Here is a 27,017-nt window from a genome sequence, read left to right on the forward strand (position 1 = left end):
CCAGAAAACTTCCTAATATTTAAGACTTACTAATAAATCACTTTAGATAATACAAAAATTTTTTTTGAAATGTAACTTTTTAGCAAGAAACTGACCCTCAACAGTTTGACTACAATTAAAAAGCAAATATAAGACCTTTGTTCAGGATCTTAGTGCATTTTTAATAATGCATATGAATGTCCTACGAGTTGCAGAGTGAGAATCTCTGAGAACGTACTTTTCTTGTATGAAGAGTTGAGAACTTGGGGTGCTGGGTGGCTCAGTCGGTTACGCGCCCGACTTCGGCTCAGGTCATGATCTTTTGGGAAGTTCGAGCCCTGTATCAGGCTCTGGGCTGACAGCTCAGAGCCTGGAGACTGCTTTGGATTCTGTGTCTCTCTCTCTTTATGCCCCTCCCCTGCTCGCACCCTGTCTCTCCCTCTCGAAAATAAATAAACATTAGGGGAAAAAAATTAAAAAAAAAAAAAAGATTGAGAACTCGCTTTGTAGAACATCACAAAGATAGTGAGAGGACAGGAGCCTACCCTTCTCACCACTGCCTCCTTCAGCACTATCACCACACTTGCACACAAATGCTTAATACATTTAATTGGAGAGGTTACATGGAACACACCAAAAACTCTTGAAACAGCATGTACTGCATAATCTAGTTACACAGTTTCAAAGACAAGAACAGATATTTATTCAATGAGGTAGATAGAAATACTCAAAAGTAAACTCCAAAGTAAAGCATATTCTAAAGTGTCTACACATGGATTTATAATGTATCTCTGAATTTATGCAGCCAGTGTTAAATGTTTTCATAACTCTTATCTATCCCAGCAGTTTTCAATGTTTAATTAAAGATTCTTATTTAGTCAAAGTAACCACTAAAATGATACGACAAAATAATTCATTTTATTTCTTAAATGCCTATGTATTTACAATCATAAAAATGTTCATGCATTATAACTTATGAGATACTATACTTTCACATTTATTAAAAATTAAAAATCTTAGGAAACCTAATTACATGAAGAAATTAATGGCCAATCAAAAAATGTCAAATTACTATTATTAGCTTAAGATTATATCATAATCATGAATAGCATTTCATCATGAATACCTTCATTTTACTTTTAAAACTATACTTACAGTTTTTAGATTAAAATCTCATATTGAGGCAATAAGACTTTACTTCAAATTACAGTCACATATGGAAGGGAGCTTTTAATTCAAGGTTTCGATGGTCCGTAGTACAAAGATATATTTTCCTGAGGGGTACATGATGGACAGCTAGCCAAAGAAATAGGCTAGCAGAGGGTAGTAAATGGCCAACTAAGCATGCACTGAACCCACAGACTACTTTAGAACACAGTAAATCTTTGATTATTGTCAGCTTTTCTATAATGTTCAGGTTCTCAAAGGTCACTGAATTTTATAATTATCTCCAAACAATTTTCTTCATGGTCATTTAAGCTTTGTCTAAACAGCTGAGTATGTTGCCAAGCAACAACACCATCTCCTCTGCTTAATTCTGCTTCCAAAATAACTTCAGTGGCACCAGAAAAATCATGATAGGAGCGAAGAGTTTTATCTGTTGGAAGAAAAAAAAAATTAACACTCTGCTTTTGGTAACTTAAAGATTATAAAGAAATAGCTTATATATATTATATGCCTAACATGTAGGTAAAAACCAACCCTTATAAAATAAATACAATGATTCCTTAGGGAGGGAATGTGTCCTTTGAAACAAAGAAATAATCTTTCTTCATCCGTTTGTGTTTCACAATAAAAAACATAAGCCTTTCTATCAGAATGAGGTTATACAAGTTTTAATTAAATTTTTTTTAAATTTTTTACTGCAGAGTACGAATGACTCTTGGGTAGGGAACCCTCAAATAAGTACGATTATTCTTCAGAGTGTTAACTATACACATCGTGATTAATTCTCCAGTCAAATGCTTACCGCCTGACAGTTCTACTTGTGCTGAGTCAGATCGCAATTTCCACTGTATTGTTCCAGTTTGAAAGGTTTGACTACTCGTTCTAATGGAAACGCTATCTACTTTGAAGCCAACTGACCCACACTCAAACTTCCAGGAAATGTAAGCGTAAGACGATCCTTCTTTTCGGGCTAAATATACCTACAAAGGAGGAGGGAGAGCAAGAACTGTCAGAAATAATAAAGTAGTGTAGAAAACACATGTAGTCAAAGTCTTATGTCATAGGGTACTATAATACAGATGCTCTGAACACCTAGTTTTTTCCCACTGAGATTTTTACTGGTAACATTTCTCATCTTGTCAGCAATTTTTCCTACAGCATCTTTTGCTCTGGAAGAAAGAAACTTGGATACAGGTGCCCCGTTAAGTACATTGCTAAGGGGTGCATGCTAACCAAATTTTGGTAAATCTTATTTTTTTTTTAATTAGTAAAGCCCAGCTATTTAATATGAACTTTAGGAGAAGTCCTGCTGAAAATGAAGAATCCTTTTAAATGCAATTATTCTATATCTTCTTTTCTAAGTGTGGATTTTCAGACAAGCTTTTCTAGAGTGAGAAGAAAATAACTCAGTCAATGCTAAGTAATGGTTTAAAAGGTAGTATTCATGCTTGCCTCTTCAAATAGTATGCCCCCATTCCTTCATTATCAGTGATCCTTACCACTTTAAATGTATACTACTTAAGGCAGCCAAGGTTACTGGCTGCTTTCAGCTCATTTCCTTGCATAGTTTCATCTACATTCTAGAAGATGTGGACATTAACATTGACATCCACAGCCTTGGTCTTTCACAGTAACTCCATTTCAATCAGGCTCAACCCCTGAGAATCTCTTTTTATTTACTTCTTAAAAAATATATATTTTTTAAAGTTTATCTTTATTTTGAGAGAGAGATAGACAGCAAGCAGGGGAAGGCCAGAGAGAGAGGGAGAGAGACAGTCCTGAGCCACCCAGGTGCCCCAAGAATCTGACTCTTTAATCACTTATCCCTGATGTTCAAACTCACACAATAATCATGTATTTCTTTGAAATAAGTCTGGAAAAAAACCCTTTCCTCATTTACACTGCACTTACCATGAATAGTCATGAGTTTATGCTCATCTTTCTCCAACTGCCTAATTAATGTTTTTATTTATTTTTTTAATGAAATTTATTGTCAAATTGGTTTCCATACAACACCCAGTGCTCATCCCAAAAAGTGCCCTCTTCAATACCCATCACCCACCCTCCCCTGCCTCTCACCCCCCATCAACCCTCAGTTTGTTCTGTTTTTAAGAGTCTCTTATGGTTTGGCTCTCTCCCACTCTATCCTCTTTTTTTCCTTCCCCTCCCCCATGGGTTCCTGTTAAGTTTCTCAGGATCCACATAAGAGTGAAAACATAAGGTATCTGTCTTTCTCTGTATGGCTTATTTCACTTAGCATAACACTCTCCAGTTCTATCCATGTTGCTACAAAGGGCCATATTTCATTCTTTCTCATTGCCATGTAGTACTCCATTGTGTATATAAACCACAATTTCTTTATCCATTCATCAGTTGATGGACATTTAGGCTCTTTCCATCATTTGGCTATTGTTGAGAGTGCTGCTATGAACATTGGGGTACAAGTGCCCCTATGCATCAGTACTCCTGTATCCTTTGGGTAAATTCCTAGCAGTGCTACTGCTGGGTCATAGAGTAGATCGATTTTTAATTTTTTGAGGAACCTCCACACAGTTTTCCAGAGCGGCTGAACCAGTTTGCATTCCCACCAACAGTGCAAGAGGGTTCCCATTTCTCCACATCCTCTCCAGCATCTGTAGTCTCCTGATTTGTTCTTTTTGGCCACTCTGACTGGCGTGAGGTGACATCTGAGTGTGGTTTTGATTTGTATTTCCCTGATGAGGAGTGACGTTGAGCATCTTTTCATGTGCCTGTTGGCCATCTGGATGTCTTCTTTAGAGAAGTGTCTATTCATGCTAATTAATGTTTTTAAAGGCTCACTTCCTTCCTATCATTTGCATGGTCTAGGATGTACAGCAAGTAACTGGCTCATGCATTAAACCTAAACTCCTGGCCATTTACAGGGATTATCTGTAGCTTAATTACTCTTTCAAAGGAGTGGCTAGTAAAGGGGGTTATCTGGAAAAGATGAGCCCAACAGTTATTGGAAGAAAGGTGGCTAGAGAAACAGAAAGACCAGGGGAAAATTATCTTAAGACAAATAAATACATTCAAATTTATGTCTCTCTCTATATATATACGTATATATGTCTCTCTCTATATATATACATGTCTCTCTCTCTTTATATATATATCCATATATATATTTTATGTTTTAAGTCTTTTTAGAGCTCAGTAGTCTAATAAAAGCTCCCCCTCCCCCGTCCCACCCTTGCCAAAGTGTGGACGTAAAATATGAAAGATTGACGTTAGGGTAATTTCAAATTTCTAGCTTACCCCCAGAACTTTTTTTTTTGTTTTTAATTTTTAATGTTTATTTGTTGTTGAGAGAGTGAGACAGCATGAGCAGGGGAGGGGCAGAGAGAGAAAGGGAGACACAGAATCCGAAGCAGGCTCTAGGCTCTGAGATGTCAGCACAGAGCCCGGTGTGGGGCTCAAACCAACAAACTGTGAAATCATGACCTGAGCTGAAGTTGGATGTTTAACCGACTTAGCCACCCAGGTGCCCCGAGATTAGAATTATCTTAATTATACCAAGGGGGTCTGGGCCACAACTTTAACTATCATAAGAAGGTTTTCAGTAGCTGTTGAACATGTCTGACAGAACTGCTTGTTCTATAATTTACATTTTTCAGTCCTAAAGGCATCAGTTTTTAAGACCAAAAAAGTTAAAGGACAGGATGGAATTCATCACTGAACTTTTTTTTTTTTAAATTTTTTTTTTTCAACGTTTATTTATTTTTGGGACAGAGGGAGACAGAGCATGAACGGGGGAGGGGCAGAGAGAGAGGGAGACACAGAATCAGAAACAGGCTCCAGGCTCTGAGCCATCAGCCCAGAGCCTGACGTGGGGCTCGAACTCCCGGACCGTGAGATCGTGACCTGGCTGAAGTCGGACGCTTAACCGACTGCGCCACCCAGGCGCCCCATCACTGAACTCTTAAATGCTTAAATAAACATTCAAACACATTGTGAAAAAATAAAAGGTCTCCCTGGCTAAAGAAACAGTATATGGAAATAAAAGACTACTGATAATGAAAATTCATGTCACTTTTTTCTCACAATATATTTTCTGTACCATTTTAACCAAGTTATTTTAACTCAGCACTTTTATTTAACTAATTAATTAATTTATTTTAATGTTTATTTATTTCTGAGACAGAGAGAGAGACAGAGCATGAGTGGGGGAGGGGCAGAGAGAGAGGGAGACACAGAATCAGAAGCAGGCTCCAGGCTCTGAGCTGTCAGCCTAACATTTCCTCACGAATACTTTCATTTTACTTTTAAATCTATACTTACAGAGTTTCGACGCAGGGCTTGAACTCACGAACTGTGAGATCATGACCTGAGCCAAAATCGGTCGCCCAACCGACTGAGCCACTCAGGCACCCCTAACTCAGCGTTTTTAGAGGTAGAAGTTACCAAACATATGTATACTCACTTTGGTCATTTGAAATATGCCCAAACAGTAAGATTTATATAAACACCCAACCGTAGTCCTCTCTGTATAACAGCAACAGAACCAGTACTTATAATTTATTTAGGAGAAAAAAGTATTTTATAAGCTCTCAAATATTCAATTGTTTTGTCTAGATGAAAAAACAAACCATTTTTTTTTTGTAACTACTGGTTGCTCCTAACTTCTTGAGTGTTACCTTAGACAAATTTTTGGATGTTGGTTTTTTAATGCATAGATATCACTTGCTGTGGGCAATTTGTACCTGCTTGGTCTTGCAATTTCAGGGACTACTGAGCCACCTCACTTTCGCAGCAGGGACAATAAAATCAGAAGTCATGGAGTTTTCCTTCCACAGACCCGAAATCTACACAGCACCCCACCCCTCCCTCTGGTGACCTATCCCTGTCCCTTTTTGGCAACTGTAAGGCACACACAGAACAGGCAGATCACAACCTGTGGGTGAGAACAAGACCAGTCTGTCTGTGGCTGGAAAGTCTAAGCTTTGCCCCTAACAATGTACACAATGTAAACTTGTCCTTTGGATTATGGCTGTAACCACTATTTTCAAGATTGAGAACAATTTGCATGTCAGCTTCTTTATGTTTTATGTATTTCACATCCTACAGATCTTCACTTAAAGGGTGTCTGATTACTACATGCCAGGCTGTTTTGTCCACTGTTATGGTTTTCTGGAGGTTTGTGCTGCACTGTTGAAGCTGTTCTTCACTCTACTCTTAAAATGATTCTTCTGTTTTGCCTGTCAAGATGAACTCTAATTAAGTTTACTGTGCAGCACTCTACAGTTAGTCATGCCTACAGATACCTAAAAGAACAGCTATATTTCAAGAGATTTTAATTTAATACTTATAGACTGGTTGGTATTGCTCATTAATCTTATTTCGGTTATTCCATTTTATCACTGAAATCAAACATGAATCGATCAGTCCCCACTGCATTAGTATCTTTCTATACTCTGCCTATTTCTCCTACCGGCAGCCTCTGAATTACCTCTGATCACTAGTGTGATCTTGTCCTTCCTTTGTCTGAAATCTCTCGTGGTTTCCTGTTACATAACTGCAAGGTAATCAAAGTCCTTGGAACTTGACCACTGTTTACCTCTCTAGTCTCATTTCCCACCATTCTCCTCCATATTCCCTACTACTTTCCCCTGAATATACCAGACGTTTCTCACCTCAGTGTTTTTGCACATGCTCTATCTCATGCTCCCTTCTACATCCTGTCTCCACACTGAGAAACTCGTCCACTGCCTCCTTCTCTAAAAGCCTACTCAGATATTAGTTCTTCTGCAAGGTCATCTCTGACTCAAGAAGGGAGAGTGGCTCTTCCTTCTGTCTTCTCTCCCTTGGAGTCATATACAGACCCATATTCTTCTACCAGTCATCTCAACCAATCTGAACAGCTGGTCCATGTCTTTTTCCTTCACTAGTCTAAGCTCACCTTGATGCTTGACTCTTAATTAACATTACATCATGTCCAAGCACATCCAAGCACATCATATCACATCCAAGCACAATGTCTGACAATGCACACTTACTGAATGACTAATGACTAATGCCATACCCCAAAAAGTGCTAAAATGACTCTACTGACAAAAACAATACTTTGCAAAAATGCAAAGTACTTAAAAACATGCAAGGGGAAATCCAAATGAAGATAGATTATTTCTGATACCCTACACAGTTTGAGGGTGGTATAGAATTTACGCCATATACATTCAAAAATTCTTTCTTGCATCCAGCCATCTTTACTAAATATTTCTCAGGCACTATGCTAGATAGATGCATACTGAGAGGACAAGGGAGTAGAAAGACAAAGTCTTTTCTATGAGAATGTTTACAATCTGGTAGGATAGAGACAAATAATCTATTATATTTGTTGAATAAATGTCAAGAAGGAGGGGTACATGGTACAGTGAATAAATAAAGGGAGAAATGAATCCAGCTAGCTGGGACTGGAGGGAGTGAGGCTTACGCCAAGCTTGAAGGAAAGGAATAAGTGAATCTAACAAAAAGGAAAGTAAAAGAAGTCTGTGGAGAGGTGAGAAGGGCACTGCAGCTGCAATGCAGAGCAAGGGGGTACCATGGAGCAAGGTGAGGCCAAGAAGGCAGAGGCCAGACGCAGAAGAGACTTGAATTGTTTCTTGTCCTAAGAGCACTCAGTAACGACTGGGGTTTGGAAAATGCTTTTCTGCCTTACGCCATGGAAAACAACTATTAAGGGACCAGAGCAGATGCAGAAAGACTAGTTAGGAAGCTATTAACACTTTTATCAAGGTGTTGTCACCTGCCTCCTAAAAGGCATACTGGTTTTCTTGATTCAGCTTTTTATATTTCTTCCAAATTAGACATCACTGAACAATGTATTTGCTAAGCAGTAAAATTTAGTAAGTCTCTGTGTACCTGGGAGACAAGCTCTTTGAGACGGTAAGAATCTGTTCTAACTATCTGAGAGCAGGCTGCATGTGCTGTCATGATTCCAGGCTGGAGGTTACTGAGGAAAGGTGTGGTGGGAAATAGGTAGGTTAGGTTGCTTCTTCCATTTAGTGGACCTAGAGAATCCCTAATTGGAAACATGCTAGTACAAAACTAAAAATATTGACTTATTTCTAGGTGGAAAATTCAATGTTTCAATGGCAATAAATTACTTCTGAGTTATTAGACTCTACAGGGGTAATTAAGATTCAACTATTTTTCTTCATTTAGTATTAAATATTATAACTGGACAAAGATTCATTCAACTTTTAAAAAGTGATACCCCTTGTAAAGGTAAATCAAGGCATAAACTTTAATTGAGTAGGAGCCTTTTTTTATTTAATGGCCTCTGCATCTCATTTACATTATTTAAATCTTACTCATACAATATACCCTCTGGGCACAATGGTCTATTTAGAGAACGCAAAACATGCCATGTAATCTATGCTTTTCCCCTACTGTTCCCTTGCTTTATGAACACCTACTCATCCTTCAGCGTCCAGCTCAAAAGTCTCCTGCTCTACAGAGCTATCCCCAACTCCCACAGCCAGAGCTAATTACTCCCTCCTTGGTGTTTCCATAGCAATGTGTTGATATCCTTATTATAGCACTCTGCATCCTGGGTAAGATGGCTGTTTGTGCTTCGGCTTTCCCTGTTAGATTGTGAGGGCAGAAACCGTATCTTTATCTTTCTATCCATGGAGCCAAGAACAATGCCTGACATAACAGACATTTAGTAAATGTTTGCTGATGAACAAATGAGTGAATAAGACAGAATCGACCTGCTTCTCATCACATCACATCTTCTGCAGCATGTCATTGTTTTTTTTTTCCATTAATTTTCTCCATTAACACCGCTGGTTAGGAAAAAGGCATACTTTTTCTTTAGTTCCGCAATGACAGCTTAGTCCTTGGATAAATAACATGTCTATCCTATCCTGCTTTCTGTTCAGAAGAACTTTCAGGCTGAGGATAGTCTTCCAGAGAAGTTTACCCTTCCTCATTAACTGTATAATCAATTATAGATATACATATCTTAAAATTTAAATTTTCACCTTGCTCTATTTTTTATGTTCTTCTTTAACTCAAGAGGAATAATTTATACAATTTTATTAATGTTGGCAAGTTATTCTTAGTGTAATTTAAAAAGGTCACCAAAACAAGCACCAAGGTAAATTTTACAACAAAAACTTATGACTGGAAAAAAAAAAAAAAAAAGGAGGGATCTTACCCTTACGTCTTCTGCACTCTGACTAATGCCTAGTACGGTGACAAGCATATTGTAGATGCTCCTATACACTAGCAGCTGCTAACCTGTGACTCGCTCTTTAAATCTAGCCAATGTGTCCTGCAAATGAGCAACTTCCCTTCCCAAACATCCTGGCAAGTTAACTTTAAAAGCTCCCTCTAGGGGCGCCAGGGTGGCGCAGTCGGTTAAGCGTCCGACTTCAGCCAGGTCACGATCTCGCGGTCCGTGAGTTCGAGCCCCGCGTCAGGCTCTGGGCTGATGGCTCAGAGCCTGGAGCCTGTTTCCAATTCTGTGTCTCCCTCTCTCTCTGCCCTTCCCCCGTTCATGCTCTGTCTCTCTCTGTCCCAAAAATAAATAAATGTTAAAAAAAAAAAAAAAGCTCCAAGTTCACTAATTCCCATGAAAATCTATCAATAATATGGTTAGATCTGCTGAGGTCATGTGAATAGTTTTGAGTTTATTTTTGGTGTGTGTCTAAGTGGTAGGACACTTTAAAAGCAAAGCTTCTTACTATTAACTGGGAACATGTGAAAACAATGTGCAAGCTAGTATAAGTGAAATACTATAGTCCAGCATCCATTTCTTTCTTTTTCAGGACACAAAGAAGAAATAGCCAGTACTACTGTTCAATCATCCACATTCTTATGAAATGAAAGCATGTTAAATGCTTAGCTCTTGGGACTTTGGATTAAATGTGCATTTAGCAGGCAATCAACAAGTATCTGTGAAAGGATTAAATAACAATGTATTTTATATATTCATGCAAAAAACCAGTCACAAGTTGGTCATATATGTGATTCTTTTTCCTCATGAATGAATTAAGTTCAGCCTCTTTGATGAAAATGGATGCTTCCTTGATATAAATGCACAACTGTCTTATGGACTTCTGATTAAACGTTGGGAGCAGGATTTTCTTTTACAGATTTAAGGATTACTAAAAGTACTTTTGATATATCAGTTTTCACATTATACACAACTGAAAAATGAAGCCAATCTATGTTTGTTTAAAAACAATGACAAAGTTTTTAAACAGCTTCATGCAGGAAATTACCATGTTCCAGTCTGTTTCAACTTTTCTGAATATGGATTCCATTTTCCACACACCATTCTCCCATCCAGAAATGGTTTGATTATTATTTGAAACTCGGACGTAACGATCTTTCACAATATTATAACAAAGGTGGAGCTGTTTGGAAATCTTCTCATTTTCAGAGGGAATGAGCAGGGTTTCTTTTCTCTTAAAAAGAAAGCAGAATTAGTTTTTCAACATAATGGAAGACTATATATGAAGAACTGCTACATCCAGTGGTTAAGAGATTCCTTCAACTTGAAAATGAAGAGTTGGTGCCATTAAAAAATTTGGAAAACATTTTATAGGTTAAATATGATTAGTATGATGTGGATATAGCTCCAAAAATTACTAAACAGAAAATGAGAAGTATAAACCATAGCTCTGATTTATATTGTTGTGATTTATGTTCAACCTAAATTCATTTACTTTTGTTCATTTCTACCACCAACATCTCCAAACTGGACTCCTTCAGTTGTCTCCTAAAGTTGACTCCCAGCTATCAACTCTTACCTTTCCTATCCAAGCTCCACATAGTAATGAAAGTGATTTTCTAGAAATGTAAATTGGGATATGTCACTTTCTTGCTTAGCTCACTCCAATGACTTCCCACTGTACTTAAACTCCAAACCTTTACCAAGGCTAACAGGGCTCTAAATGATCTATTCCCTGCTTACTTCTCAAACCAATCTCATGGTAGTCTTCCATTAGCTCCTCAAAAAGGTCCAGCTAGTTCCTGCCTCAGGGTCTTGACATGCTGTTCCTGCTATCTGGAATGTTGTTTTCCTACTCTCCATATACTTGATTCTTTCTCTTCTTTCAGGCCTCAAAGCCATTTCATCAGTGTCCTTTCTTGATACTCTAAGGTAGGAGAGTGCCTGGGATACATAGCTTGAAACAAACTTCTACATGTGTGAAGCTCATGTTTTACCTTAAAATTCCAGGAAAAATTTGCATCCTAGCCCCCAAATAAATCCATGTTTATTGTAATGAAAATCAATCCCTAGAAATCTGAAATCACTGAGTGAATCTAAAGTTTGAGAAAGATGATACATTTATCCCACATCTTAAAAAAAAAATTTTGGGGCGCCTGGGTGGCGCAGTCGGTTAAGCGTCCGACTTCAGCCAGGTCACGATCTCGCGGTCCGTGAGTTCGAGCCCCGCGTCAGGCTCTGGGCTGATGGCTCAGAGCCTGGAGCCTGTTTCCGATTCTGTGTCTCCTTCTCTCTCTGCCCCTCCCCCGTTCATGCTCTGTCTCTCTCTGTCCCCAAAATAAATAAACGTTGAAAAAAAAAAATTAAAAAAAAATTTTTTTTTAATATTTATTTATTTTTGAGAGACAGAGACAGAGTGTGAGTGGGGGAGGGGGCAGAGAGAGAGAGAAAGACACAGAATCTGTGTCTCCAGGCTCTGAGCGGTCAGCACAGAGCCCGATGTGGGGCTCGAACTCACAAGCTGTGAGATCATGACCTGAGCCGAAGTCGGACGCTCAACCGACTGAGCCGCTCAGGCGCCCCTATCCCACATCTTTATATGCCACTAAAACACTGGTCCCTGTCCTTTAGACATGGGCATTGTGGCATCTGGGCCAGACAATTAATTCTTTGTAGTAAGGGCTGCCCAGTACATTGCAGGTTGTTTAGCAGCAGCCCAGGCCTCTGTCCATTTGATGGCAGTGGCACCCCTCCGCCCAGATGTGACAACCAAAAATGTCTCCAGGCATTGCCAAATATCCCCTGGAAGGCAAAATCAACCACCACTGAGAACCAGTGCTCTAGTCTGTGTCAATGTCTTGCCACAGTATTTGCTAATCAATCAAAATAGTAGGCAATGCTTTCTTGTTAAACATTGGGTACTAGGTATTAAACAATATGAAAACTTCAAATGCATAACAATCAATAAGCAAAATATAAAACATCTTAGAAACAAAAAGAGAAAAAATAATGTTTGTGTGTGTATATATCACTGTTGGAATTATTAAACAGTAGTATAAAATGTATGAAAAACAGAATTCCCTGGTAGAACCTATGAATATCACTGTTAAAAAGGTTTAAAAAAAAAGCAGCTTATTTTTAGAAATTGATTTATAATTACGGATTATAACTTCAAAACAAGCATATAACAAAACTCCCCAATTCTTTTCTTCTTTATCAAAGATATTTTAGGGTGCTGACATAAACTCAATGGAAATAAAATTCAAAAGTAGCATTATCTACTATTTAACAAAGGATAACTAATTACCAAAGAGAAAAGAAAAATATTTATGCTACTGAATGTAATTGTGTATGCAACTGAATAATCTAGATTCAGAATAACATTAATATTTCATAAAATCTTTTAATTCTAAGATTAAGATAAACTTTTCTTTCTGAAATGATATCACCAATGTTTGCTTCTTTTTCCAAATGATTTCAAGGTAGAGTTCCATAATTTTTTAGGACTAACATTTTTCAATTAACTTTTAAAATGAACATCTACTTTAAAGAGGAAAATGATTTTTTAAATCCATGGCCCTAATGGTCTCCAGTAACAGAAGTTTTAAAAAAAATTTTCAAAAGGGAAGACAATCCAGGCATATGACCCAATTCATATTTTTAAAGTTTAATCAACTTATATGCCATACAAGAGGAAGCACATCCATCCATAAAAAGAAAAAAGAATAAAGACCTAAATAATATCGACGTTTTATTTAAATTGAACACAGCTGTGAATTAAATTAGCTCTTTTAAATTGGCTTCATTTAGATTTATACTTGTAACTTGCACTGCATCAGCAGTGATTTGAATTATCTGTTGAATTTAGATCGTGTAATTCTATGGCTGAACCAACCCTTCCAACTGCTTCCTAAGGATGATGAAGTAAATTAAAAAGCAAACATAAAGTTTACTGGGGATAATTAACCCATTTTGGACATATTCCTTTATTGGAGAAATTAGTTGCAACAATGGCAAATCTAGAAAAAGTAGATGTAAAACTCTATTTTGTTTGGAATTGTTTGATATGATACTGTGGTGGGTATTTTCCTTCCAAGCATTTTTCATTACATACCTTCTTAGACATTTATGAGTCAACTTTAAGTTCCCTAAGGGCAAGGGACAGTCTACTGTACTTTCTTACTGTTCATTACAGACACATTGCTTCTCACCTAGCCCCTAACTACAGGCATATGTCCATTGTTCATTATTTAATTTGGGGACATTAATCAAGAGAGAATGTCTTAATATAAATTTGGCAATAGTAATCACAGCAGCAATGATCATTTCTAGCCAATAACAGATATAGGCAAGTAAATAACAAGAAATAAATACTTTCCTTCACTGAATTACCCAGATTCTATTATTTGTCTCATTGTACTATAAAAAAATTTCTAAAAAGGTAAAACAAGCCTTTCTAAAATGTATAAAATCTTATTTTGAAAAACTTAAACAGGCACTTCCCAAAAGATGATATCCAAAAATTTACAGGACAGGCATTCAACTTCATTAGTCATCAAGGTAAATGCAAAAATGCAAGGTAAAACCACAATATAATAGTACTACACACCACCAGAACTGCTAAAATGAAAAAGACAATACCAACTACAGGCAAATATGTGACAAACTCTCATTCGCTGCTGGTCAGAGTGTAAACTGGCACAACCACTTTGGAAAACTGCTTGGCAATATCTACCCAAACTGAACATACTCCTACTCTATGACCTAGCAATTCCACTCCTAGGTATAAATCAAAGTCAAATGCATAAATACATTCACTGAAAACATGTATATAAATGTTCACAGCAGTACAACTTTTAACATCCAAGACCTAGAAACTCAAATGCCCATCAACGGTGGCACGGATAAACTGCATTTATACATATTATATATCAGTGAGAAAAAAATGTGCCATAACCATGCAGCAACAAGTCTGAATTTCATGAAGTAATGTTAAAAGAAAAAAGCTCTTCACCAAAGAGTACATATGGTACAATGCCATTTACATAAAGCACAATAATAGGCAAAATCAATCTATGAGGTTAGAAACCAGGATAATGGATACTCTTAGTGGTGGAAGAAGTGACAGGAAGGGAACTCATGGCCATTCCTGGGATTCTGGTGGCCTATCTGCCACTCTGGTTGGTGGTTACATGGAAGCTCAATTTGCACAAATTTGTTAAGCTATACACACTTATAATTTGTGCATTTTTTCTGTATGTACGTTACTAACAGTTATACTATACTAAAAATTTACATAGGAAAATCCCATTTTAAAATGCTTTCCTTACTCCTGTATGTGAATATACTATGTCAATCAATTATTGCTTCTCTTCAAACGTTTATGTCTTTTCACAATTACTGTAAAAAGTTAACTGAAAGGTCCTGGCGAATGCATTTTTCTGTAAGTAAAGACCACACTATAGGAAGCAGTCAAGTGAAAAGATTATGATGCTATAATGAATTAAATACCTCTAGACCCATTTCACCTCGGGCTACTCTCCAAGCCACTGACCCAGATATTCTTCCACCAAGTTCTCCAGGCTTAGGGGTTTTGGGAGATATAAATTCAACAAGTTCCACGATTATCCTCTGGAGAAGTTCTTTTCTTCTGTTTTCCGACAAAGATATTTGCCTCTGTAATTCATGTTTAAAAAAAAAGTCATTAAGATTAGGGAAGTGCAGAGGTCCATCTCTAAGTAAGTATATACTTAAAACATTCATATTTTAATGGGATCCTGACAGACGTAACCAACTTTTTGTTCACATGTAGTTATTTGGAAAAGTAATAGGTCACTGTGGAAAACTGAAAATAATTTTACAAATGTTATGTGAAGAAATCATTTAAGATCCATATCCAACTCTTCATGATCTTTACTGTCCTACATTTAAGATGAAGGTGGCAATTTCTGCTTCCAGCTACGATAGACTACCTTGTGTCAGACCAACTGTCCTACTGAGAAAAGGTACAAAGCTGGGCAAAACATTACATGCAGACACAAACAAACCCCTGTTTAAATGCAACAGAAGGGCTACCAAGGCAAGCACAGCTGTAGAAGCTAAGATCCCAAGGAAAGAAATGAATTGAGGTGAACTGAACATGCTCCACCTCTTTTCCCTTCCAGGCATTTGCCAATTATTAACTGGTAGGAGCTAAAGAGGGAGAGAAGCCAAGCACAAAATGACAGCTAACGTGCTGAAAAACACAGCAGAATTTTTACAGAATCACAGTACTGTGGAGTAAATACAGCGGAGTTCAGAGCATTTCAAGGTGAGAGGCTCTAGTTAATACTCCAGATATTCAGTTTAGGATCTTTGAAGGGCTGCACATCAGAAGGTGAAATTCCAAACAGATGGAAACTTCACCCTGAATCTCAACCACCAGATTAAGGTGATTCTAACTGCCTGCCAAGAAACAAAATTGATGGTCTGGCTTTTAAATCACAGAAGAACCCACACGTGTGTAATAGTAAAAAATTTCAATACTACCAAACGGATATAAAATAAAAACCGAATCTTCCTTTTTGAACTTCCAGTTCCTCTTTTCAAAAGTAGTCATTGTTAACAATTTCCTGTGCTTTGTTTCAAAAGTTTCCACACTTGGACAAGTGTGTGTAATTATATTCAAGACATAATTTCTTTGAAAAATAAAGCAACATACTTTTGATGCCTAGCATTACATACATTGAAATTTTGTTTCACTAAACTTTGAGATGTGACAATTTAATGCATAAAACACTCACAATATTTAAAAGGGGTCCTCAAAATTTTCAATGAACGAAAAGATATTTAACATATTAAAATACTTTTGCTTGCAAAGTAATGCTATTACTTTAAGAACTTCAATGGGTTAAAAACTGGCCATTCTTGATTATATAAAAAACTTCAAATGTCTTCTCAAAAATGACAAATACCCATACCTGCTTATTAAGTCCATTAATAGTTTCTCGAAGTAATTCTTCTTTAACCTCAGTTCTTCTGGAGATTACCTCATCATGTTTACAAGAGTATCGCCAAGTGACATCAACCACCTCAAATTACAGAATACAATAGTTGACAAGATTACAACCATCAACCTTAATCTGCTGTCTAGAACATTTGTAATTCTTATCTGTTTTTTTTGTTTTTTTTTTTAAGTAGACCTCATGCCCACGTTGGAGCCAAAGTGGGGGCTTAGCTCATGACCCTGAGATGAAGATCCGAGCTGAGATCCAGAGTCAGACATTTAACTGACTAAGTCACCCAGCTGCTCTTAGAATGTACAGAATTCTTAAATAGATTTTTAAAATGCTATCCTTTGCTTGAAATTTTAAAACCTGCAGAGAAAAATAAAAAATATGCTTTTTATTCATTTTCTAACATGTATATATTTTTTTAATTTTACGTTTGTTTATTTTTGAGAGAGAGCGTGAGTGGGGGAAGGCAGAGAAAGAGGGAGACAGAATCCAAAGCAGGCTCCAGGCTCTGAGCTGTCAGCACACAGCCCGATGCGGGGCTCAAACTTAGAAACTGTGAGATCATGACCTGAGCTGAAGTTGGACGCTTAACCAACTGAGCCACCCAGGCACTGCTCTAACAGGTATACTTCCAAGAAAGACTGATAAAATGAGATTTTCAGAATACTTAGCTTTTTAAAACTTATCTACAAAGTTAATTTCATAATATTCAACTAATAAAAGCTTTTTCCATTTTTACTGTATTAAATTTATATCAAATAACTAACTTTTGACAAAGGTACAAAAACAAGTCAATGGAAAAAAGAGAACCTTTTCAACAAATGATGCTAGAACAATCTGTCATCTATCTGGCAAATAATGACTTTTGATCCACACACTGTACTATACACAAAAATTAACTCAAAATGGATGAGAGACCCAAATGTAAAACTGAAAGTATAAAACTTTTAAAAGAAAACACACGAAAAAATCATTCTGACTTGGGCTAGGCAAAACTTGCTTAGATATAACATCAAAAAGCACAATCCATCATTTCTTCATCTATACGAACACTGAATCGTTATGCTGTATATGTGCAACTATACAGTGTTATATGTAGACGATACCTCATTTTAAAAGGAAAATAGCACAATCCCTGAAAGAACAAATTGATAATCTGGACTTTCTCAATTTTGTCTCTTCAAAAGTCACTCTGTAACAGAATGAAAAGACATGCCACAGACAAGGAGAAAATCTTTGCAAAGCATTTATTTGAAAAACGACTTATATGCAGAATATATAAAGAATTCTCAAAACTCAACAATAAGAAAATGAACCCAACTTAAAAAAAAATGGACAAAGAGGAGGATGCATGGCAAATAAGCACACAAGAGGATACCTGGCATCATTTGTCATCAGGGAAATGCAAATGAAAACCACCATGAGATACCATCTCACATACCGACAACCATACTAAGTGTTAGCAAGGATGCAGAGAAACTAACAACTCTCATACTGCTGGTGAGAATGTAGAACGGCACATGATTCTGGAAAACAGCTTAGCAATTTCTTATGGCTCTACCATATGATTTAGTCATTCTACTTCTAGGCATTTACCAAAGAGAAAAGACAGCATACAGCAATATAAGGACTTGTGTTTAAGTGTTTACAGCAACTTTATTTGAAATACTAAAAAATTGGAAATTATCTAACTGCCCCTCAACAGGTGAATGGATAAACAAACTAGGGTACACGCATACAATGGAATACTACTCAGCAATAAAAATAATAAATTATTGATACATGAGAATAACATGGGTGAATCTCAAAATAATTGTGCTGAGAAAAAGACACCAGATCACGCCCACCAAAAAGAGCATATATATTGTATTAATTCCATTTTATATAAAACTCTAGAAATGGGATGCTGGGGTGGCTCAGTTGGTTAAGTGTCTGAATCTTGATCTGGGTTCAGGTCATGATCTTACGGTTGTGAGATTGAGCCCCATGTTAGGCTCTGTGCTGACAGAGTGGAGCCTACTTGGGATTCTCTCTCTCTCTCTCTCTCTCTCTCTCTCTCTCTCTCTCTCTCTCATTCCCTCTCCCCCTACCCCCCCCCCCGCTTGCATGCTCTCTCTCTCAAAAAAAATAAACACTAAAAAAAAAAACCAAAACGGCAACCTAGAAATCTACAGCGAGAGAAAGCAGATCCATGGTCCATGGTTGCCTAAAGAGGGGCAAAAAGGAGGGATAACAAAGGACATAAGCAAACTTCCAGATACAGTGCATATGTTCACTATCTTGACTGCAAAGATGATTTCATGGGTGCATACAAGTGACAAAATTTATTAAACTGTACACTTTAAATGTATGCTGCTTATTATATGTCAAATATATCTTCAAAAGCTGTCCAAAAAGGAAAGAAATTCTATTTTATTCTTAGAAAAAACCCTTTTTTTTTCTTATGCTTTACCTCATCCTTAGAAAATGCTATGACATAGGAAAGCTTCTTGCCCCACCCTACTTCATAAAGGAGTGGCTTATCACAGACATCTTCACATGCATCACAGTGCAGCCACCGCTGCTGAGAAGGTGAATAGACTTCTGTCCAGACATGGTCTACTCAAGTAAGACACAAGAAAACAGCAGGAAGAAAGAATATAAAAGTTAAGTTTATAAAACCAGAATGATTTCCAACAACTACATACAAACTGCTAAGATAAGGATCATATAATAATTTCTAACAGTCTAAATTTTAGCTAATAGGACTGAGCATTTTGGGGCACACAAAACTCCAGAACATTTGTTTTCATTTCTCTCTTTGAAACCCTTAAAAATATTTTTGGAAAATGTCCTTTAAGGTGGTTAGTTTTAAGTGTCATTAAAAATAATGTGAACCATAACTCTAAAAAGGTGAACATATTGAACAACGGCATCAGAAACATGGGCCTCAGCTTTTGCTAATGTGGAGCTAATGCCACTTTGGAAACTGCAGTCTCTCTTGACGTTTACGACTCAGAACAGGTAGGAGGCCTCCCAAAGGATCTCTGGCTATTGATGTTCTATATTTGACTGTAAGAGAACAGTAACTCTTAAGTGAAGGTTTCATTTTATCCTACAAAACAACAGAAACACAAGTAAAATTCTAAGAACAAGGAAAACAACTTTTTAATGTGTAGATGATAAATCATTTCTAAATAAGAACAACATAAATTTCACATGGCTTTTATTAATTTTTTTTGTATACTGAGGTTTAAGATTACTATGTCTTTTATACTAATCTCTACAAAAATAAAGGTTTCTACAGCATATTACATGTTATTACTCATACAGAAAAAGCACTGTTACAAATGTCATGGTAAATGGTTAATAAAAGAATGTTTATAGGCCATGTTTAAAGTACCAGGCAAAATGGTAGGTGTACAACTCTATACAAAAAACTTACAAGTTGGTATTAGTGTTATTTACAGAAAGCAAATGGGAGCTCAGACTGACAAGGCCAGAAAGCAATAGACAAAAAGCGATGAGCCCAGACTGTAAACCCAAACCTGAAGTGTGCACAGCTCTACTACTTCGCTCACACCACATTCCGTACCTGTATAATCCCAAACATAGCGAGCTTCAAACCCTAAGGCTCGACAGCACAGCGTAAAACAATTGGCCCACTCGCCACACCGTCCACATCTTGTTTCCAAAAGTTTCTCAGGGTTATTATACCTGTTTAAAAATAACCATAGTTATCAACTTTGCAACCAAACTCTGCAAAGGGACTGAAAGGGGGTGTTCTGCACGTAGGGCCGACTCAATCTGCACTGCAGTGAGTTCCAGTAATGAAGGGGATCCTTGGGATTCTGGCAATGGTGGTGGATTTTCAGGTTCTGTTTACCCGGCCCTGAAGATGATGTATTTTTACGGTCTGAGGGTGAAGATTAAAGCTTTTATGATAGTTTTGTACATTCGGGGGACTTGTACTATAGCTTTAATGTTCACTGAAGTATGTTTTCTTTTAGATTTTAGTTTGTCTTGCTCCCGGTAAAGTATTTGCTTTTTTTTAAAACGATGAGCGTAACACTGGGATTCAGTTACGTTTGTTATGTTTCGTTGTCAGTTTTTCCTGAAGATTATTTTGCGTTAATAAGCAATGGTATCTTGCTGGCATTTTACTCAAATGTATTGTGATTTTGCTGATTTTGTACCTTTATTAATATTTGCTTTTTAATCATGTACTATATGGAACTTCATTCCTAATTGTGGTTAACATCATGGCTTGCTTTTTCACTACAGTCCCATTATTAGCTTTATATTACATGCATGGTATGAGATTAAACTCACCAGAAATTTGAAAATAAAATAAAATAACCATAGAAAAGCCTTGATTCATTATCATAATCAATAGTTTAAACAATTTATATTACCTCTGTGCTAAACAGCAACATTTCTTAATTTCACATTTTTAAAAATTAATTTTTTTGTTTTTTCTTTTTTATTATCATTTATTTATTTATTTTTAATTTACATCCAAGTTAGTTAGCCTATAGTGCAATAATGATTTTAGGAGTAGATTCCAGTGATTCATTCCCTTTATATAAAACCCAGTGCTCATCCCAACAAGTGCCTTCATTAATGCTCCTTCCCATTCAGCCCATCCCCCCACCTATAGCCCTCTAGTAATCGTCAGTTTGTTCTCTGTATCTAAGTCTCTTATGTTTCGTCCCCATCCCCAAAATTATTTTTAATTGAAATATAGTTGACATACAATTTTATATTAGCTTCATTTCACATACTTAAATAATGATTAAAGAGCCTAGAATATATGAGGCATTGTGTTAGAATCTATAGTAGAAAATGGTTAAACAGTGAGTGGTACAGCCTTAAAGGAGTTTACAGGCATTAACAGGAAGAAGGCAGAATGTGACAAAACCATATACAACAGGTCAGATTTAGTGTTACAGAGTGTGGTTGGGAGGAAAGTTTGTATTTGAACTGGGACCTGAAGGACAGATAAGATTTGGACAGGCAGAGATTCTCTAGGAAATCTGCTTAAAGCATTAGTATTATTCTAACAAGTGGTATAATTAGCTCATGTATTTAAAAGGTAAACAACTTTAACTACTCAGTAAAGATTTTAAAACTTAAGTGAACTCAATTCTACTTAAAACACTACTATTCTGGGGGCGCCTGGGTGGCTCAGTCCGTTGAGCGTCCGACTTCGGCTCAGGTCATGATCTCACAGTCCGTGAGTTTGAGCCCTGCGTCGGGCTCTGTGCTAACAGCTCAGAGCCTGGAGCCTTCTTCGGATTCTGTGTCTCCCCCCCTCTCTGCCCCTCCCCTGCTCATGCTCTGTCTCTCTCTGTCTCAAAAATAAATAAAAACATTAAAAAATTAAAAAAAATTAAATACTACTATACTGTAGAATGATCTTTTTGATGGAACTTTTTTCTTCTTAACCACTTAAAGGTGCTTGCTAATTTGGAAATTATTTTTTGAAATTTGTTTGCCACAATCTTTTAAAAAGTTACTCTAATTATAAAATAATCATAAAACTGGAGAACACCAAATTTTGCATAATGCATTGAGAAGGATTTCACTGATAAAGCTAAGCAAGAAAAGTGCCCTAGCTGAGCAGAGATGTTGGCCATAAGCTTGTAGAAGGAAACCACTGCATGAATGAATTGGCTTTGCAATGATAAGTTTGTCTTAAACAGATGCCATTAAACTACTTAATTTAAATAAATTTATGACCAACATAATTAAAAGTAATTGAAAACAGATGTAAATAAAAAAAAATTTTTTTAACGTTTATTTATTATTGAGAGACAGAGAGACACAGAGCGTGAGCAGGGGAGGGGCAGAGAGAAAGGGGGAGACAGAATCTGAAGCAGGCTTCAGGCTCTGAGCTGTCAGCACAGAGCCCGATGAGGGGCTCGAACTCACAAACTGCAAGATCATGACCTGAGCTAAAGTCAGTCGCCCAACCAGCTGAGCCACCCAGGCGCCCCAAAAACAGATGTAAATTTACATGAAGCAGTAACAGTGGCAGAATTAGCACATCCTATGCCTCCTCGATATACTACTTGTGCCAAGTTGCATAACCAGCTTAGCCTAGAATTAATACTGTTCGTCATCCCAACTCTATACGTAGGACAAAACTAAGTCCCTATGTGTCCAAAATGAGGTATTTCAAAACTTGGTATCTTTTCTTGACTGATGATACAACCAATGTTTATAAGTATTGCCAATTTAAAAAATCTGATAAGAGGCTTGTGAATTAAAGGATGAAAAAAGTTAATTGAAAAGTGCAAACTTCCTTAGTTTAAAATTTAAATAATGAGGATATATTAGATTGGGTGGGGAAGCACCTGATTAAAATTCTGTCGTTAATATGATGGCATTATACTTCTACCTTCCATATTAGCATCTGATGATTATTTTATGTACCTCATTGTGTTTACTATCACAATGTATCAGTAGTATTATTGTCATTAGTGTTATTTTTATGTGCTATCAATTATTAATAAAGTTATCAGAAAGTTACAAGTTACGTAATTAAAAGAACAATACAAGATTTACAGCATTAGGGCAGCTGGGTGATTTAGTCAGTTAAGCAACTGACTCTTGGTTTCGGCTCTGGTCATGATCTCGCAGTTTCATGAGAGCCTTATGTTGGACTCTGCACTGACAGCATGGAGACTGCTTGGGATTCTCTCTCCCAACTCACTCTCTGCCCCTCCCCCACTCATGCTGTCTCTTTCAAATAAGAAACTTAAAAGAAAATATTAAAAAAAAAAGATTTATAGCATTAAATGTGCTAAGACCACACTTTATTTATTTATTTAAATTTATTAATTTATTTATTTTTCAGAGAGCCCAAGCTGGGGAGGGGTAGAGAGAGGGGGACAGAGGATTTGAAACAGGTTTTGCACTCACAAGCTGACAGCAGTGAGCCTGATGAGGGGCTCTAACTCATGAACCATGAGATCATGTCCCGAGCCCAAAGTTGGATGCTTAACTGACTGAGCCATCCAGGTGCCTCTACACTCAATATTTGCTAGAGAAAGAGTAAACACATTTTTCCCATAAAAAGACAGTAATTGGGGTGCCTGGGTGGCTCAGTCGGTTAAGTGTCCAACTTTGTCTGAGGTCATGATCTCACGGTTTGTGAGTTAGAGACCCACGTTGGGCTCTTTCTGACAGCTCAGAGCCTGGAACTGGTTTGGATTCTGTGTCTCCTTCTCTCTATCTGCCCCTTCCTTGCTTGTGCTCAGTCTCTCTCCATCTCTTTCTCTCAAAAATAAATAAACAATAAAAAAAAATTTTAAGACCTTACTTTAGACTTTGTAGGCCATATGGCCGCTGTTGCCAGTATTCAACCCTGACATTATAATGTGAAAGGAGTTATAGACCATAAGCACACAAATCAGAATAAATGTGTTCCAGTATTTACAAAAATAGGATGTGGGCTGGACTTACCCTACCAGCCATAGCTTGCTGACCTCTGTCTTAGAGGAATATATTTCTAATAATTAAAAAGCTCATTTAATAAAAATTCTTTTCTAACCATTCCATTAAGAGATCACTCTGACTTTACTGTCCAGGGGACACTCACCTTGGGAATCGATTGCTGAACTGGCATGTATCACAGTAATGATCTTCTACTCTGTTCGCGCCCCACTTCAGTTCATCATCATTGGGAAATAATGATTCACCTCTAGACTTAGTCTGGCCACCACATTTGCTGCACAAAATGTCATTCACCCATTGAAAAAATTCTTCCTTAAACCAGTGTAAAAGCTCCAGCAGAAGAAAATCCTCTTCACTTACATCAGTACCTGAGAAGTTAAAACAGAACCAAGTAAGATCTGAAGCTGACAAAAACTAAAAATACACACACACACACATTTTATTCTAAAATATGGAGCTGGAATATATGAAAATATAAGATGACCTAAAAGGTATTCTCAAATATGATGCAAGAAAAGAACTGTCAGCATATCGTGAATCAGGATGAAATACGACATAATGCCTTGCACATTTATAGCAGTATGCCATTTACCACCGTAACTGACATTATATACTAAAGTGAGCTGAACATAACCACCTCTCAGGGAACTATGGTTAATGTGGAATTGATCTTGAAACACAGGGAGGTAAGAAAATCATTCTGATTCATAAAAATATTTAAAAATGACTATATTCAATTTGTTATCAGGTATATATACCAGTAAACGTGAAACAATCACAAAATCCCAAGCAGAAATCAGAGAATTCCAGACACCTAAAAAATCACCCTATCAACTTTTCTTAGTCTTTCAACTACACAATGTAATCTATCTGTGGACACTCACCACACATCAACTAAAAAGAGAACAATGCCTACAATGTATGTAACAACCCCAGCAGGTATGTATGGCCTGTTAATATTATATCTACTTTAAAAAGATTTCTCTTGATCATATTCAAGACTGTGGTATCTTTGGAAAGAAGGGAAGGAGAGGAGAAATGAATCTAGAAGACATATCTAGGGAGTTCTCATTTCTATCCTTTCATGTTTTATTATTAAGAAGTGATAATAAAACATACTTGAAGGAAATATATGGCATAATGTTAAGATCTAATAAAGTTCAATGCTGGTCATAGGTGTTTTTGTATTTCTGTTTGATATAGTTCAAAATAGAAAAAAACTGTATTATACAAAAACCTAGAGACTATAAAGGCTAGAAACAGATTATGTTCCCGGATGGGAAAACAATATTCTAAAGTTGTTAATTATCTACTAATTAATCTGTAATTTAATGTAATACCAATTAAAATTAAAAATAATTACAAATTTTATGTAATTAAAATTTATAAAGTAATCTTTCATAAAATTTGACAAACTGCAAATTCACATGAAAGACAAAATGGTCAACATAACTTTGAGTAAGAACAATAAGATAAATTCATCTAATACATGTCAAAACACATTACAAAATCACAAAAATAATTAAAATATTGTGATATTGGTGAAAAATAGACAAAGTAGATTACTGAAACAAAGGAAGACTCCTGAAAAATAGATTTCTAAGTGATACATAATGTCTGATGAAGTTAGCTTTTCAAAGTAGTTCTAAGAGGATGGACGATTCAATAAATGATTTGGGGGGCGCCTGGGTGACTCAGTAGGTTGAGCACCCGACATCAGCTCAGGTCATGATCTCACGGTTTGTGGGTTCAAGCCCGATGTCGGGCTCTGTGCTGACAGGTCGGAGCCTGGAGTCTGCTTCAGGTTCTGTGTCTCCCTCTCTCTGCCCCTTCCCCGCTCATGCTCTGTCTCTGTCTGTCTCTCAAAAATGAATAAACGTTAAAAAAAATTTTTTTTAAATAAAAAAAAGTGATTTGGGTACAACAGAATTTACATAACATACTGAGAGGAGGAATACTATAAAGGCAGAAATTACAAAAGAACACGTTTATGGCTTTGTGGTATAGAAGGGCCTTCTTAAGCAAGATGCAGATTGTGAAATTAATAATGGAAAAAAAATAAATTTTCTTATATTAACTTTGTAACATGAATTTCAAAAGATATACTACATGAAATTAAGCAAAGAACACTGGGAGAAAAAAAGTACCATGTTTAACAAAGAAAAGTATGAAGAATATATATAGAACTTCTATAAATCGGTAAGAATATTAGCAAACCCATTAGATAAATTCAAAGTCCATAAAAGAAGTCCGATAATTTCATTAAGTGGAAACAAATACTCTCAAGACACTTTTTATGTACAATGGAAGGCAATTTGTTTGGCAGGATCCATTACAGTATAAAAGTATCAACACATCCTTGACATTTATATTTATCCCAGAGAAACACTTGTGCATATATATACACCAGGAGGCATGCTTTACAAGAATTCTCACTGCAGGAATACTTAGAATAGAAAAAAAAGGTAAATAATCTCTATGTTTATCAATAGGGAACTGTATACATAATAGTACATGCATACTATAGAACACTATGGAGAGTTAAAAAGATTCTTAAAACACATTAGTAAATGAAAAACATCAAGAAACTGAAGATATATGGGATGATAAATTTTATGTAAATCCACAGAGCTTAAACTATTTTTACAGGTAACTATGGGTGTATTTCCTAGTATTAACATAGGAAAAGATATGAAAAGGAACACATCATATGATAATAGCTGTTAACCTATGGAAGAGATGTGACTGATTGGCAGGGAGAGTCTAGCTTTTTTTTTTTAATGCATTTTTAAATAAAGTTTATTTATTTTTGAGAGAGAGACAGAGAGAGTGCGTGTGCTGGGGAGGGGCAGGGAGAGAGGGGGAACAGAGGATCTGAAGCTGTCAGCACAGAGCCTGACGTGGGACTCAAATCCACAAACCATGAGATCATGACCTAAGCTGAAGTTGGATGCTTAACTTGACTGAGCCGCCTAGCTTTCCAAATCTAGCTTTACTTATATAATATGAAAGTTTGTATTAGATTAAAAATGAGCTTGAGAAATATAGCACTGCCACCCTTCTCCATCAAGTGCCTACAGCAGAGTAATCTTTTCAAAAATGCAAGGTAGATTATGTCACTCAAAACCCGCCAATGGGTTTCCATCTCACTCAGGATACAGTTCAGTTTCTACTCTTGCCCTTTCTTACCACAGTTGGTCTCCTCTGGTAGGCTGAAAAATGGTCCACCAAAA

General features: G+C 36.6%; 1 protein-coding gene across 4 annotated transcripts in view; it reads right to left on the reverse strand.

The window, feature by feature from the left end:
* Positions 1 to 571: 571 nt before the first annotated feature.
* Positions 572 to 27,017, reverse strand: part of NGLY1 (N-glycanase 1) — a 63,330-nt gene continuing 36,884 nt past the window's right edge. For 2 of the 4 annotated variants that reach the window (XM_043595543.1, XM_043595545.1), the window contains 8 exons: positions 23,930 to 24,152; positions 19,919 to 20,040; positions 18,797 to 18,942; positions 16,309 to 16,419; positions 14,861 to 15,025; positions 10,398 to 10,583; positions 1,949 to 2,126; positions 572 to 1,576 (listed from right to left, as the gene is read on the reverse strand). In XM_043595543.1, coding sequence (XP_043451478.1) covers positions 1,401 to 1,576; positions 1,949 to 2,126; positions 10,398 to 10,583; positions 14,861 to 15,025; positions 16,309 to 16,419; positions 18,797 to 18,942; positions 19,919 to 20,040; positions 23,930 to 24,152 — 1,307 coding nt within the window. In that variant the 3' untranslated portion in view covers positions 572 to 1,400. The remainder of the gene's footprint in view (positions 1,577 to 1,948; positions 2,127 to 10,397; positions 10,584 to 14,860; positions 15,026 to 16,308; positions 16,420 to 18,796; positions 18,943 to 19,918; positions 20,041 to 23,929; positions 24,153 to 27,017) is intronic. The other 2 variants (XM_043595544.1, XM_043595547.1) reach the window with 2 other exon arrangements.

Source organism: Prionailurus bengalensis, chromosome C2 (genome assembly GCF_016509475.1).
Source record: "Prionailurus bengalensis isolate Pbe53 chromosome C2, Fcat_Pben_1.1_paternal_pri, whole genome shotgun sequence".
Classification (NCBI taxonomy): Eukaryota; Metazoa; Chordata; class Mammalia; order Carnivora; family Felidae; genus Prionailurus; species Prionailurus bengalensis.